Source organism: Lucilia cuprina, chromosome 5 (genome assembly GCF_022045245.1).
Source record: "Lucilia cuprina isolate Lc7/37 chromosome 5, ASM2204524v1, whole genome shotgun sequence".
Lineage (NCBI taxonomy): Eukaryota > Metazoa > Arthropoda > Insecta > Diptera > Calliphoridae > Lucilia > Lucilia cuprina.
Genome location: NC_060953.1, coordinates 36,513,562 through 36,527,235, shown reverse-complemented (window position 1 = coordinate 36,527,235; position 13,674 = coordinate 36,513,562). Strand labels below are relative to the sequence as shown.

Below are 13,674 nucleotides of genomic sequence, written 5' to 3'. Positions count from 1 at the left end.
AACTCAACAAACACAAAATTATAGTTGTAAAAGTATAAATTTCTTTAATTAATGCCACTTATTTTTAAATTATAATTTGTTCTGTTTTTTTATTTTAAAATAGAAAGTCAATTTTTCAATAAAAACATTCAACTTGAATGGTTAGCCTATAGTTATATTTGCTTATCCTAGACACAACTCAGTGTTGTATAAGCAAATCTTGTTCGAAAAATACATTTTTGAAATGTTTTAAATCAAACCAAGTAGATTTGAATTTTTCAAAAATGTGTGGCAAATCTAAATAATTTCAACTAGTTTTCTCCAAATACACTAGATTTGCTCAAAATACCTTGAGCGGAAACAAAGCATTACACTAGACAATCCCTATTTGTAAAATATTTGCTTCCATAATCCCACTTTTTAATGCCTCGTATTTCGTTTTTATTTAAAATTGTTGAAAATTGAAAAACTAAACGTATTTGAAAAAGTCGACGGCTTACAGACGTTTTCAAGGCACTGCCGACATTTTTAGTGTCATCCACCGCCGCCGTTAATATAGTGTCGACACAGGGCTGTGCTTTTCATATATTAGTTTCTCGAAAAAATACATAATTGAAACGGGAATTTTTCATTTGCAATTTTTATTTATTTTAATAAATATTTTTTGTGTTACATTGAATTCAACGAGTAAATAAAATTATTTTAAAGTGAAACAAAAGCAAAAAACTACATCCATAGTCTGGTTGATATAAAAGAATTTGGAAGAAAAGAATAATATGTGCATTTTGAAGGTGTGTGTGGTTGAGAAAAATTTTTTTTGGTGACGACCAGACAAAAGGCAAAAATAAGAAAAAAAATGAAAAGTGAAACGTAACAAAAAAATCGGAAAAAATCGAAATATGTGTAAATAATTAAAGTAATTAAACGAAATTTGTCCTTATTTGCATGTGGAATATGGATAGAAGAGTAAATGTTTCAAATAATTTCAAAAAGTTTAAAGAAAAATTCCTAAAATGTATACATCTGTTAAACAAATTTTGTATTGCTTGTGAAATTTCATTTGAATGCAACGCAACTTAACGCAGCGCTGCTGACGTTGTCTTTTTTCTACACACAAATGAACTGACTGACATACCGACATACAAATAAACTTTTTTCGTTGGCAATTTGATTGGTTTGTGATTGTATCATAATGTTGACGATGATGATGATGATGTTAATGGTGTTAAATATGATTGTGCTTTTAATAGTTTTTGTTGTTTTTTCTTCAATTTCTATATACACCTCCCGCACCGCCTTAGAATTATCAAAGAAATCTTTTTTGATTAAAGCCTACGCATATTGGTTAGGTTTCTTGAAGGAAAACTTATATAAATTAGGAAACTTAGAATAATTCCTATTTATTTCATCCCTTTTTAATAAGGTTTTATTAGAATTTTAGTGTTTGTATACAATTCTTATTAAAATAAAAGAATTATTAAATTCAGCTGAAAATTGCTTTCTTTCATCAGCAGCAGCATACATACACACATACATTTTTTTCTATTAATCAGCTGAGTTTTATTTTCTTTTTTTGTGCTTTTACTGTTTTTTTTTTTCGTTTTTTTACTACAGCTTGTTGCTCACTCTTTGTGTTATTATAGTAAAAAGAAGAAATAACCATTCATTAACGTCTGACGTTGGCGTAAGATTTTTCTGCTGCTGCGCCAGAAATTGCTTACGTTTTCGAATTGCAGAATTATACAAAAGAAAACGAAAAAAAAAACTAATGATATGTATATTATTAATAATAATAACAAAATATTGTTAAAATATTCATATTTTCATGTTTAATGAAGAAAGGAATCTCTGGAATTATATTGATTTAAAAGATGCAATATGTTTTCAAAAACTCACTTATACAGTGCTGTGCATAATAAAAGTAACAAGAATATTCTGTATTAGGGATATCAAATAGATTTTTCTTATTTTACAAAATAATATTAAATATTGTACATTTTTGCTTTTGATTGTACCAAATGTTGTTTTTTTTACAAATTTATATCATATACCGAGTACAATTTCAAGCATTCAATACTGAAGTATAGACAAAAGAATATACCTACTAGTCAGTATACTAGAGAAAATACTCTACAGACTAGAGGATGGTTAGCAGGCTGTCTCCCTTGCTGTTCGCATTAGGGGCACACTTGCGTCCATGTTGTGATCCCTTTGTGATACAAAACTAGAGGAAAGATTACTATATAGTCTAGATAAAAACTAGTCCATAGAAAAGACTTTAGACTAAGTCTAGTAAAAAGCACTTTAATGATATACCTATTGAATTTGCTTTGAACTTTGGTTCCTTTGTTGTGTTAGGTTATTATCACAGTCAGAAATAAAATCGTACCAAATAGGATTTTGGGTTTGTCTTGATGTTTGCTGCATTTAAAATAATAATCAGTTCAAAAGATACCATTTAAGCGGCTGCACTCTAACAAAATAATACCCGGCTAACTTCGCAACTCTGTTGCCTATAAAAAGTATGTTTTTAAAGCATCAGAACTATAATTTACTTTATCTTATAGTCTTGTATTATCTAAAATTAATATTTATATGGGCAAAAGAATATAATTCTTATGTTCTCAACAATAGTGTTTAAATTATAATTGCTTTTTTTTCTAAATATTTTATACAAAATTAATCATTAATATCACAACATAAACAAACAAACAAAGCAAATATTGATGACACAACAAATAATTCGTTTCAATTGTTTTAACGACTGTAAATATTGTGAAGACAATGTCATCACTAGTACATAAACGTAAAATGGAAAAGTTATTTCTAAGAAGATTGTGAAATTTTGGAAGTTTATATGCAAAAGGAGTGAATAAATTAAAAAAAAATCAGGTGTGCATTTGATCGGTATTCTATTTGGTATCAGATTTAATATATATTTTATAATACTTTTTGAATATTTTTATAAAAAGTACCTATGCCTCCACTAAAGATATTGGAAAGGAAGGTATTATTGTGAAATTATGAAGTCAGGTTAAGGGTTTGAAAAATATGTTTAAAATTTACGGAGGGGGTATGGTTTGTAAAACGGAAGAAATATTTTCAATAATTGCATTAGTTTAGTTTTATATGTTAGAATCACGTATTTTTAGAAACTAATACCCATGACTATATTATTGTATATATTGAAATCATCTAAGTTTGAATAATAAAATAAAATTATTATAGTTACTACAATAATGTTGATGATGTTGAATTTTTCCATATACAATTTTGCTGCTTTTCTGATTTAAACTTTGTTATAAGTTGTACCATATGTAAACTTTTTTTACAAAAATAATAAAAAAACTTACTTCCTTAACGTTCGTCCATCTTGTTAAGACACAAAATGTAATTATTTCTTATTAATTTTCGACATCAATTGCCAAATGAGTCGTCCAAGCGAAAAATTGCCAAAACTTTTAAATAAAATACCTAAATCAGTAGCAATCAATAATCATTTGTTTATCTTCTCTTCTTATCTATAGAATGCCGTTTCAGGCGCCTTCTTGGACAGAATTTTATAACTGTCCTATTTGTGAAAATGAGTTTTCTACAAATCAACGTTTACCAATAAGTTTAGGTTGTGGCCACACCATATGTCGAGTATGTTTAGCTACCGTATATAATCGTCAATGTCCATTCGATCAGGTAAGATATTTGTTTATTTTTTTTGAAATCAATTTAAGAATGTGATCGAATAAGTAATAATTAAAAAATTGTTTAAATTCTTATTTATAATAATTTAAATTGCATTATTTCGATCTCATTCAATAGTGTTTTTTAACAACTCTTGAATAAAACTTATTAAATTTCTTATTATTTCCCTTATATAGACATATATATCAACAGATGTTGATAATTTACCTATAAACAATGCTTTATTACAAATACTTAACTCAGGGGATGGTAATGATAATGGAAATGAAGCATCTAATAATTCCACTTCTACTAATGCAACAACTTCCAACAACAATAACAGCAACACCAAGAACAATGCAAATATCAGCTATAGCAACATTAATAGCTCCAACAACAACAGCAGCAGCAACAGCGGCGGCAACAATAACAAAACGCTTAATTCGAATAGTGAAAACAACGAGGCGACAGCTGGTGATACTGAGATGCCACCCAGTGTTCGTAACTTAAAGCCAGAAGATTTGAAAAGTTATAAATATTCGAAAAAATGCATCGAAGAACTTGCCCAGTATCTCAAATCCTTTGTTACAAATAGCGGTTGCACTTTATTAACGCGTCCAATGTTACGTAAATTAGTGACTTTGGTAAATTGCCAGCTAGTCGAGGAAGAGGGTCGTATACGTGCTGTACGTACATCACGTTTTCTAGGCGAACGCACTGTCACTGAATTGCTGTTACAACATCAAAATCCCCAACAATTAAGTTTGTGTCTGTGGGCGGCAGTGCGCTCGCGTGGCTGTCAGTTTCTAGGTCCTTCTATGCAAGAAGAAGTGTTGAAATTAGTTTTAATGGCTCTTGAAAATGGTTCTGCTTTATCACGTAAAGTTCTAGTTATGTATGTTGTCCAGCGTTTGGTTGATAAGTTTTTACCAGCTTCTAAGACAAGTATTGGTCATGTAGTTCAATTATTATATCGTGCTAGTTGTTTTAAAGTATCGAAACGTGATGGTGACTCATCGCTGATGCAGTTGAAGGAAGAATTTCGTGATTATGAAGCCTTGCGGCGAGAGCATGATGCTCAAATTGTACAAATTGCTACTGAAGCTGGACTACGTATAGCACCAGATCAATGGTCATCGTTATTATATGGCAACACATCTCATAAGTCACATATGCAGAGCATATGTGATACTCTGCAAACGCCTTCGTCATTCTCCCAATCCATACAGGAGTTGGTCTTAGCCTTGCAGCGCACGGGTGATCCAACAAATTTATCTAATATACGGTCTCATCTCAAGCATTTGGCCAATATAGATCCATCACTGGAAGGTCCTCCCCCTACATGGGAAGATGTGGAAAAGGCTTTAGATGCTGTGCGTCACGTAGTATTGGGTTTAGTTAAATTCATGCAATTTCAAAGCAATCGTAAAGTACAAGATTTTCCTGTGCCTCCGGTGTCTGCGAATGGAAAGTATAAAATAAGTTTGTGTCGTGATTACACGGAAAGACGTATGTGTCCACGCGGTGCAAATTGCACCTTTGCCCATTCGGCAGAAGAACGTCAAAGATATCGGGCAAAACATCGACGCACTGGAACTGTTGAAAAAATCATAACACGCCCAGCGACTGCCACTTCAACGGCTGGTGTGACGGCTGGCGCCAGTGGGTCAACGCAAACTTTGGAAAATATTAAAAAAGAATTTTCCCCCAATCCCAACTCACAGCAGAATCAGTCAGTCAATACCACGCACCACAACCAAACATTGGGTCATTTGCACACTAGTCCCGCTGATATGGTTAACTCACCCATTAAGGTTAAAACTTCTCCCATGAGAAAATACGCCAACAATGAAAACCCGAATAATAACGGTAATATAATGCGACCCAATTTAATGGATCCTCAATTTGTTGGTGATTTATCGAATACCACTTCGCCGCTTCATATTCAGGGTTCAATAAATGCTTTACATGCGAGTCCCATTCCTCCGGGGCATATGTTGGGTCTTACAGCTCCCACGCCTATAGTGAATGTGCCACCACTGCATCAGCAGCATCCTAGTTATGAAAATATACCTTTTGGCGCGTTGAATTTTGTGGGTGCCGGAACAGGAGGAGCAGGAGGAGTTGGTGGTAAATTTGTACGAATGCCAACAATGGGTACGAATTTGCCGCCTCCACCACACATACGTCCACCCAATCTAAGGGGTCCCATAAGTAGTACTGGCAGTGGGGGACTACAAGGACTTTCGCCTAGATCCTCTATGCATAACCCCATAAACATGACCACCGTTGTAAACCCACCGAATTTACAGGGCACAAACTCCAATAAGCCGCCAACGAGTCCTCTACATAAAAACCTCTATAATAACTCAAACATAACAGGAGATTTTTACAATAATGTTCCTTCATATTTTGGCAATCCCACTCCTGAGCGACAATTGCAGAAACCACCCCATATGCCGGCTCCCACCAATCCTTTGTGGGACTCGCAACAACATCAACAACAACAACAGCCGCCACAGCAACTACAACACCAACAACATCCACAGTGCCAATCATTGCTAAAGCCTTCAGATTATCCTCACACAAACCAACATCACCTTTTGTTTATGCCACCGTCAGCCAATCAACCAAATGATTCCAATGTATTCTTTGATAAAAACTCTTTGGACTTTAATAAGACTCAACAAACATCCAATTTAGATGAAGCTGTGCTACAACTCAATGATAACTTCATGTTCAAAACAACACCAAATAATTTCTTAGAGCCGAACAGTGGTCATCCCTTGAAAGATTTAAACAAAAAGTCCAAACCACACATGTTTTGGCATACAAATCAATTGCCAAATAATGCAAATTATCCCAATTCAGTTAATTTGAATAGCAACAACAACAACACTGGCAATCCCAATAGTAATAATAGCAATAACAACAACAACAATAATATTCATATTAATAATGGAGTGGTTAATATAGAACCACCAACATCTTCTTCCCTATTCCGTGATAGGGAATGTTTTGTACGCTCCGATTCTATACTAGATGATGATGCGGCCACTTTTGATGTACCACCCACATCAACGGCGGCACTAGGCAATAAATACGGTCCCATTTGTCCCATGTACAAAGGCCTCAACACCTCAACATCACCTAATAGCACAACAAATTCTTTTGTTGGCTCTTGGAATGCTTTGATTTCTCCAGAGAATGACAAACAGTGTAGTAGTACTTCTAATAATCCTAAGGATTTATCAGTATTCTCGCTGAATAATAATGACAATGCATTAAATATGCCATTCGAAAGACATTTAACTGATTCAACGGATTTGACTGTTCCTGCCATGGCTGCTGCTGCATCAGCTCAGACCTCAACAGCATTTGATAACTTTAATAATAGCGTAGAAGCTGCCCTTTCAAAATTATCATTGAATTTTTCCAATGACTCTCGAAATGATCAACAACAACAACATCAGCAGCAATTAACACATTTCGAATATGATGCTTTGGATCATATTTTGGGTGTTAATAATATGGGAAAGGTAATATGACATACAATTAAACATAAATTTTTTAATTTTTTGTTAATATTTGCAACTAATTACAGAACGACGAATTACTTTGGAATAATGCCAGCGTCAATAATAATAACAACAACAGCAACAGCTCAAAACAGTCAACAATGAATTTAGGTTTAAATAGCTTTTGGAGTGATAGTAATACAACAGCTGCCTCACAACCTGTAACACAATCCTCAACAGCAACTCTAATGAATAATAATCTACAATTAAGCCAACAACAACAACAACATCATCATCAACAACAACAACGTTTGTCACATAAACTAGACGACACCGAATTGGATATCACCGAAATTGTAGATAAAATTTTACCCTATGCTGATGATAGTGGCATAAAATTGGACTAAACAACAACAAAAAGGTAACACAACAAAATATAAAAAACACTTTTTAGAACATAAAACTATAAAATACACCGCTTAAAAGAAAACAAATCTCTCTCTTTATATAATCCTAATATATATTTATATGTATGTATGTAAATGTATAGATATATGTGTGAATGAGTGAGTGTATTAGCGTTTATTTTGATTTGCAAATTTTTTAAAAGTGATACCAGAACTAGTAGAAGGAACATTTAAACTTAATATTTTTTCAATTTAAGAGGCTTTGGGGGTTCTAATAGAAAATGTGTTAGTTTTTTTTTCTGTGATTTTTTTTGTAATATCTCCTCCTTCTACTCTGTGGAAAACTCAAATTTTCACCTCAAAATGTTCCCAAAAAGTGTCATTGACAAACTGTGACAACTTTAAGTTGCTTTTTTAAATTAATTAAAGATTTTTAGAAAAAGAAAAGAAATAATTCAAATTGAAAATTATGAGATTGTAAGCGTTTAAATTAGAAGTGTTTCTTGTCTGTTTTTTTTAGTTTTGAAAATATTTAATTGTTTTGTTAAATTCACAAGTTATTGCAAGTTTTATTTTGTAAGTAGTTTATTGTTTTTAGTTTTAAGGGTGCAACCAATATTTTGAAACGATATTATAGCTATTGTTTTTATTATTGTCATTTTAAATAGAAATTACGACGTATATACACGTTTATATACAACTAAAAATCTAAATGCATATTTTTATTTATTTTCTACAATTTTTTTTTTTAAAACATTAAAACATCCATTTTCCTCCTAAACGAATTGAAAATTTTATAGCCGTTCTTATGTGTGTATGTGTGTTGTGTCATGAAATGGTTAACAAAATATTACTATACTTTTTATTACATCTTAATAAGTATTGAAAGAAATCTTGCGGTAATAGGTTTTTTTTATTATTGAAATATTTGAGGTTAAAACAACTGATTCATTAGATCGTTCTACATGTTCTTCGTTAGAAAACTTTATTAATATTGCGCTAAATAAAATATAGCTTCTATTATTTTGTTGTAGGTTTTATAAATAATTCTTATTATTTAAACAGGATTTTTCTTTCAAATTGTTAAAAATCGTTTTATCTAAAATTTTTTTGATCATATTTATGAACATTGTGATCTCCGATCAGTAGCAACATGATCTAATGCTTGTTAAACTATCAACAGCTTTAAAAAAATGAAAGTGCTTCCAATAATAGCAAAACTGTTGCAACAACAGTGATAAAACGTTTTTCATTCTAAGGTTAAAACTTTGGACCAATTTTCAAAATATCATTAAGATTTTTTTCACTTTCACATGAGAACAAAATCATTTAAAAGCTTTAGTTTATTTCCAACAGACACCAGTCTGCACCACAATAAGGCAGTTAAGTGACAACAAATTTCACTTTTATTGCTTTAACAATTTGTTCCAACAATTTCGGATCTAAGATTCAAATCGAACAAGATTTTATAGGTTTTAACTTTTCAACAAAGAATGAGAAAACTTCAAAATTTAGCAACAAAAACTAGTTTTAGAAAACATGCTCTGTACCTATTCCGATTTGGCGATTTGTAAAGACATTATAGAATTGAAATATAAAATGTTTGGTCTTTATATAAAACTCTTTATAAAGGGCGGGTTTCTTACTAAATTGTTAACTTGCTGTTAGATTAAATTCGGAACTTTAACCGATGATTGTGTTTTTCAGTTTTGGATTACTAAAAAACACTAAACATATATTAAACTAGGTTTAAACAAAGAATATAGATTATCTTTGTTAAAAAACCCCGCTCTTAGTAGAAGTTATATTGAAACACCCTACTAAGGCCGGGTTTCTTACTATTCAGTTAAACTAGGCTTAACTTGCTGTTAGATTAAATTCGAAACAAATTCGGTCTTTAACCAATGATTGTGTTTTTTAGTTATGGATTTAACATCAGTTAACTTTGTGAGCATTGCCAACTTTCCAATCAAAAACATAAACAATAAACAGCTGTTTTTTGCAAATATCACTTTTGCAAAATGTAAAATTTTTGAAAAAAATATAAAAAACATTTAAAACAATAATAAATAAAACAAAACAAATCAGAAAATTGCAATTTACTTAAAATATTAAGTTTTTGTTCTTCCGAAATCATTGTTTTAATGTTTTTGTTGTTAATTGTGTTTTCTCACTTATAACTTAGGTTTAATTGGCCAATAACACTCAGTTAAACTATGATAATAAGTAACTTTACTGATTACTGAAAAACATAAAACATATTTTAAACCAAGTTGAACCAAAGAATGAAGTTTATCTCTGTCAGAAAAACCCGCCCTAAAAGTTCTCAACTTATTTACTGAAAATGGTCCTAAATAGTTAAACCTCATGTTTTTCCTATTCCGTTACATGTTAAATCATTGTAGATATAGAATATTTTTGTCACTTTTCTAAAGAATATTATATGAGTATAAAGTCTTTCTAAGAATGAACGATCTTGAAAAATAGTTTTAGAAACCATACTTTCTGTTTCCATTCTGCTTTGACATTGAGATACCAATGATTTTTGTTCAAGCTTTATACGTTCCATAGAACGTTTTTTGAAACAGTTTGTTGATCCATTATCATTAGTCGGAACTAATTTCAGACAATCTTTAATAACAAAAAATCTTATCTGCATTACGATTTTAGCTACATACGTTGTTGTAAGTATTTATTTTACATACAGCGGCTCAAATCGTAAAAACGAATTGGTACAGCATGGATTATCTCAGCCTCTCAGGAGGACTTTGTTGCATTGCTCGAGCAGCTAGAAACAGATTTTCTTTCTAAAATTAGAAATATAAAGTTTAACTCCTCTACCTCCCTTCGATTTAGAACCATCATTGTAAACTTCACTATAGACCTCCCCAACAAAGAATTACTCATTCGTAATGTCTTTTGTGAATCTTTTATCTGGAAGGAGAGCTGTAAACAATCACCCCTATTGCCAATAGAAGTGAAAATTTGTTCCCTTGAAATTTTCATTTCTCTCGAAGGGAAAATTGCTCTCGTGAACTTGTTGTGAACAATTCATTCACAATAGTTGATTTTGTATGGAACATCTGTTCAATGTTTACAAAATTTCATCAACAAATTTTACAACAAGGAGAATTTTTTCACGACAAAAAAAGTTAGTAAACGAATAATAGTGAAAAGGGAAAATACTTCACGTGAAATGATAATTGGATTGTTAGGGATAAATGAATGATTCCGAACTTGTATTTAAAGATTTCTTTCATTTTATAAATGTTTCCATGTAAGACACAACACACCAACACATAATGGTTATAAATTTCGAATGCAAAGTGATTTTAAGGCGCAAATAAATAGAAAATTTTTTAACTTATTATATGTTAACAATATAAACAATAAATAGTATCTCCCTTATCACCTAACTAACTAAAAGAAAATTCTATATATAAATATATGGAAATCTTTCAGTTCTTTATATATATATACACACACACTAAATACATACTAATAAATGAAATTAAAAAATTATAAAAAAAACAAAAGTAAATAATATACATAAATAAACAAATAACATTTAAAAATTATTATACATATATTTCTTAAAGAAATTTAAATTACGCTATTGTGCGAATGTTAACTATTACAATTTAAACTTTATATACATTAAATTATTATTATTATTATTATATTACAATGATGATGATGATAATGATGATTATATAAATATGTTTATTAACTAATAATATCTATTGTTTTTATTTTGATGAAATGAAAATTGTAAAATTTGATATATATTTTTATAAAATCGATACGATGATATGTTATTATATGCTATTATATATATACTATATATAAAATATAAACAAACACAACTAAAACAAAACAACAAAAAAAAACGTTTATTAAATATATTTTTACTAAAAATAAAAATAATAATAATGATAAAATTAACAGCAACAAATAGTAAAAGAAATTTTCTTTAACTTCTAAAATAAAGAAAGAAAAAAAAACGTTTTAAACCTCATTTATTTGGTGTGGTCTTAAAAAAAATCTGATTCTTATTATAAATATTAAATGTATGTTAAAAAAATTTTAATTTAATTAAATCTACTATTTTCTTTTTTTAATTCTTGTAATTATTTAAATGTTTTATTAATAGAATACATAACTAAATACATATATTTAGTTATGTTTATAAGAACAAAATTTAGTAAACCAACAAAAAAAAAAACAAAACAATTATTAAGATAACTAACTCTTAACCTCAAGTTCACATGAGTTTTTTACATGTGTTTTTAAACATTGAGTTTATTTTTTTTTAATTATTATTTATTTATGTTAATTTCTAGTTTTATCATTAATCATACCTACATATTATTAATTGAAAAAAACAAATTTAAAACTTTTCAGTTTCCAGTCTTTTGTTAAACTCCTACACACACACAGAGAATTATGCATATTTATTAATTTGTAATATGATAAAATGTTTATTTTTTTTTTTTACTTTGGTAGTTGTTGAAATTTTAGAAAACAAATGGTCTCTGTATATATATATTTGGTTAAAGAAGTGTTTAGTTAATTAATTTTGTAAATATTTTTAAAACCACATTTGTGCAGATAAACTAAACCGCAAAAAAGTAAATTTCTGTGAAAAAAAAATTACTAAAAAATGCTCAAAAACGTATATTTTTTCATTATATGCAATACTATTTCAAGCATAACATTCTTTTTAAATAATTTCTAAAATCTTTAGAAATTTGTAAAAAAAATTAGTTGACATTACTTTCAAACAAAATTTTAGCATTACAACGTTTTTCTACAAATACTAAAGAAATACAAACTAATTTTAAAAATTAGTTTCTGTACATGATTTTGTTTTAAAAATCACAATTTCTCTTTTGTCCATGAACATATCTTTAGTATTTTAAAAGAATTGAAGTTTTCTCAAAACTTAACAACACATTTTCTTCTTCGATGTTATTTCCTGAACTTAACAAGCGAAGCTGCCAAAGTTTTATCATTGTTGTAACAATGTTTTTCTGACAAAAAAAGCTAAAATTTAGAATTTTTACTTTCTCCTTTTGGAAATTCCTTATACAATTGATTTTAGGAAAAGTAAATTCCCTTATTATCGATTTTTTCCGTCTTCTATTTCTTCTTCGTCCTCTTCTACCCGCCCAACAAACTCTGAACAATCCCCCCCCCCTAGAGTGTTCTACTTATCTTCGTTAGAAAATGAAGCTTTTTTAAAAGTAGTCTGATTTGTCAGATCTAACTTTGTTGGTTTTACCAAAAAATGTCCCGCGACAACCATGGATATCATCCCCATTTAGTTCAGTTTCTCATGCTCAATGTTTTTACCTATATAGAGTTTACCATATTGTCCTTCCCGTGTCTTCTCTAATCCTTCTTTGTGAAGGCATACGTGGACCGCGCAATCAACTAATAAGTACAGACTATACTAGTCGTGGCTACAGTCATGACTATAGTTTAAACTATTGTGCCACTAGTCTATATAAACTGTGACTAGTCTATACTATAGCAATGACTACTGTATTAGCAGTCTTGTTATTGCTTTACTATAGTCAATCTATTGTCGGGACTATAATCCATCTATAGACATGACTATAATCCATATATATATAATCCATCTATAGACAAGACTATAGTACATCTATAGACAAGACTGTAGTCCATCTATAGACAAGACTATAGTCCATCTATAGATAAGACTATAGTCCATTTATAGTCAAGACTATAGTCCATCTTTAATCAAGACTATAGTCCATCTATAGTCAAGACTATATTCTATAGTCAATACTATAGTCCAGCTATAGTCAAAACAATAGTCCATCTATAGTCAAGACTATAGTAAATTTGTAGTCAGAACTATTGTCCATCTATAGTAAAGACTATCGCCCCTATATAGTCAATAGTAATCTATAGTCAATACTATAGTCAATACTATGGTCCATCTATAGTCAATGCTATAGTCGAGACTATGGTCTATCTATAGTCAAGACTATGGTCTATCTATAGTCAAGACTATAGTCCATCTATAGTCAATACTACAGACCATCTATAGTTAAGACTATAAT

At 30.0% G+C, this 13,674-nt stretch overlaps 1 protein-coding gene across 4 annotated transcripts; it reads left to right on the top strand.

The window, feature by feature from the left end:
• The first annotated feature begins 537 nt into the window (after positions 1–537).
• On the top strand, positions 538–9,673 carry LOC111675274 (roquin-2). Of its 4 annotated transcripts, none has more exons than XM_023436011.2 (4): positions 538–770; positions 3,507–3,669; positions 3,855–7,196; positions 7,262–9,673. In XM_023436011.2, exons 2-4 carry the CDS (start codon positions 3,508–3,510, stop codon positions 7,580–7,582), a joined length of 3,825 nt encoding a protein of 1,274 aa, XP_023291779.2. In that variant the 5' UTR covers positions 538–770; position 3,507; the 3' UTR covers positions 7,583–9,673. The 4 variants fall into 4 exon arrangements, with proteins under 4 accessions (XP_023291779.2, XP_046807880.1, XP_046807881.1 ...); XM_046951924.1 differs by lacking the exon at positions 538–770 and adding an exon at positions 843–895; XM_046951925.1 differs by lacking the exon at positions 538–770 and adding an exon at positions 846–945.
• Positions 9,674–13,674: the final 4,001 nt, after the last annotated feature.

Excerpts from the sequence above, each read along its gene's own strand:
- LOC111675274 (XM_023436011.2), top strand. The coding sequence starts at position 3,508 with ATGCCGTTTCAGGCGCCTTCTTGGACAGAATTTTATAACTGTCCTATT. Across the intron at positions 3,670-3,854 it reads GTCAATGTCCATTCGATCAG|ACATATATATCAACAGATGT; the intron begins GTAAGATATTTG and ends TCCCTTATATAG. Across the intron at positions 7,197-7,261 it reads GTGTTAATAATATGGGAAAG|AACGACGAATTACTTTGGAA; the intron begins GTAATATGACAT and ends AACTAATTACAG.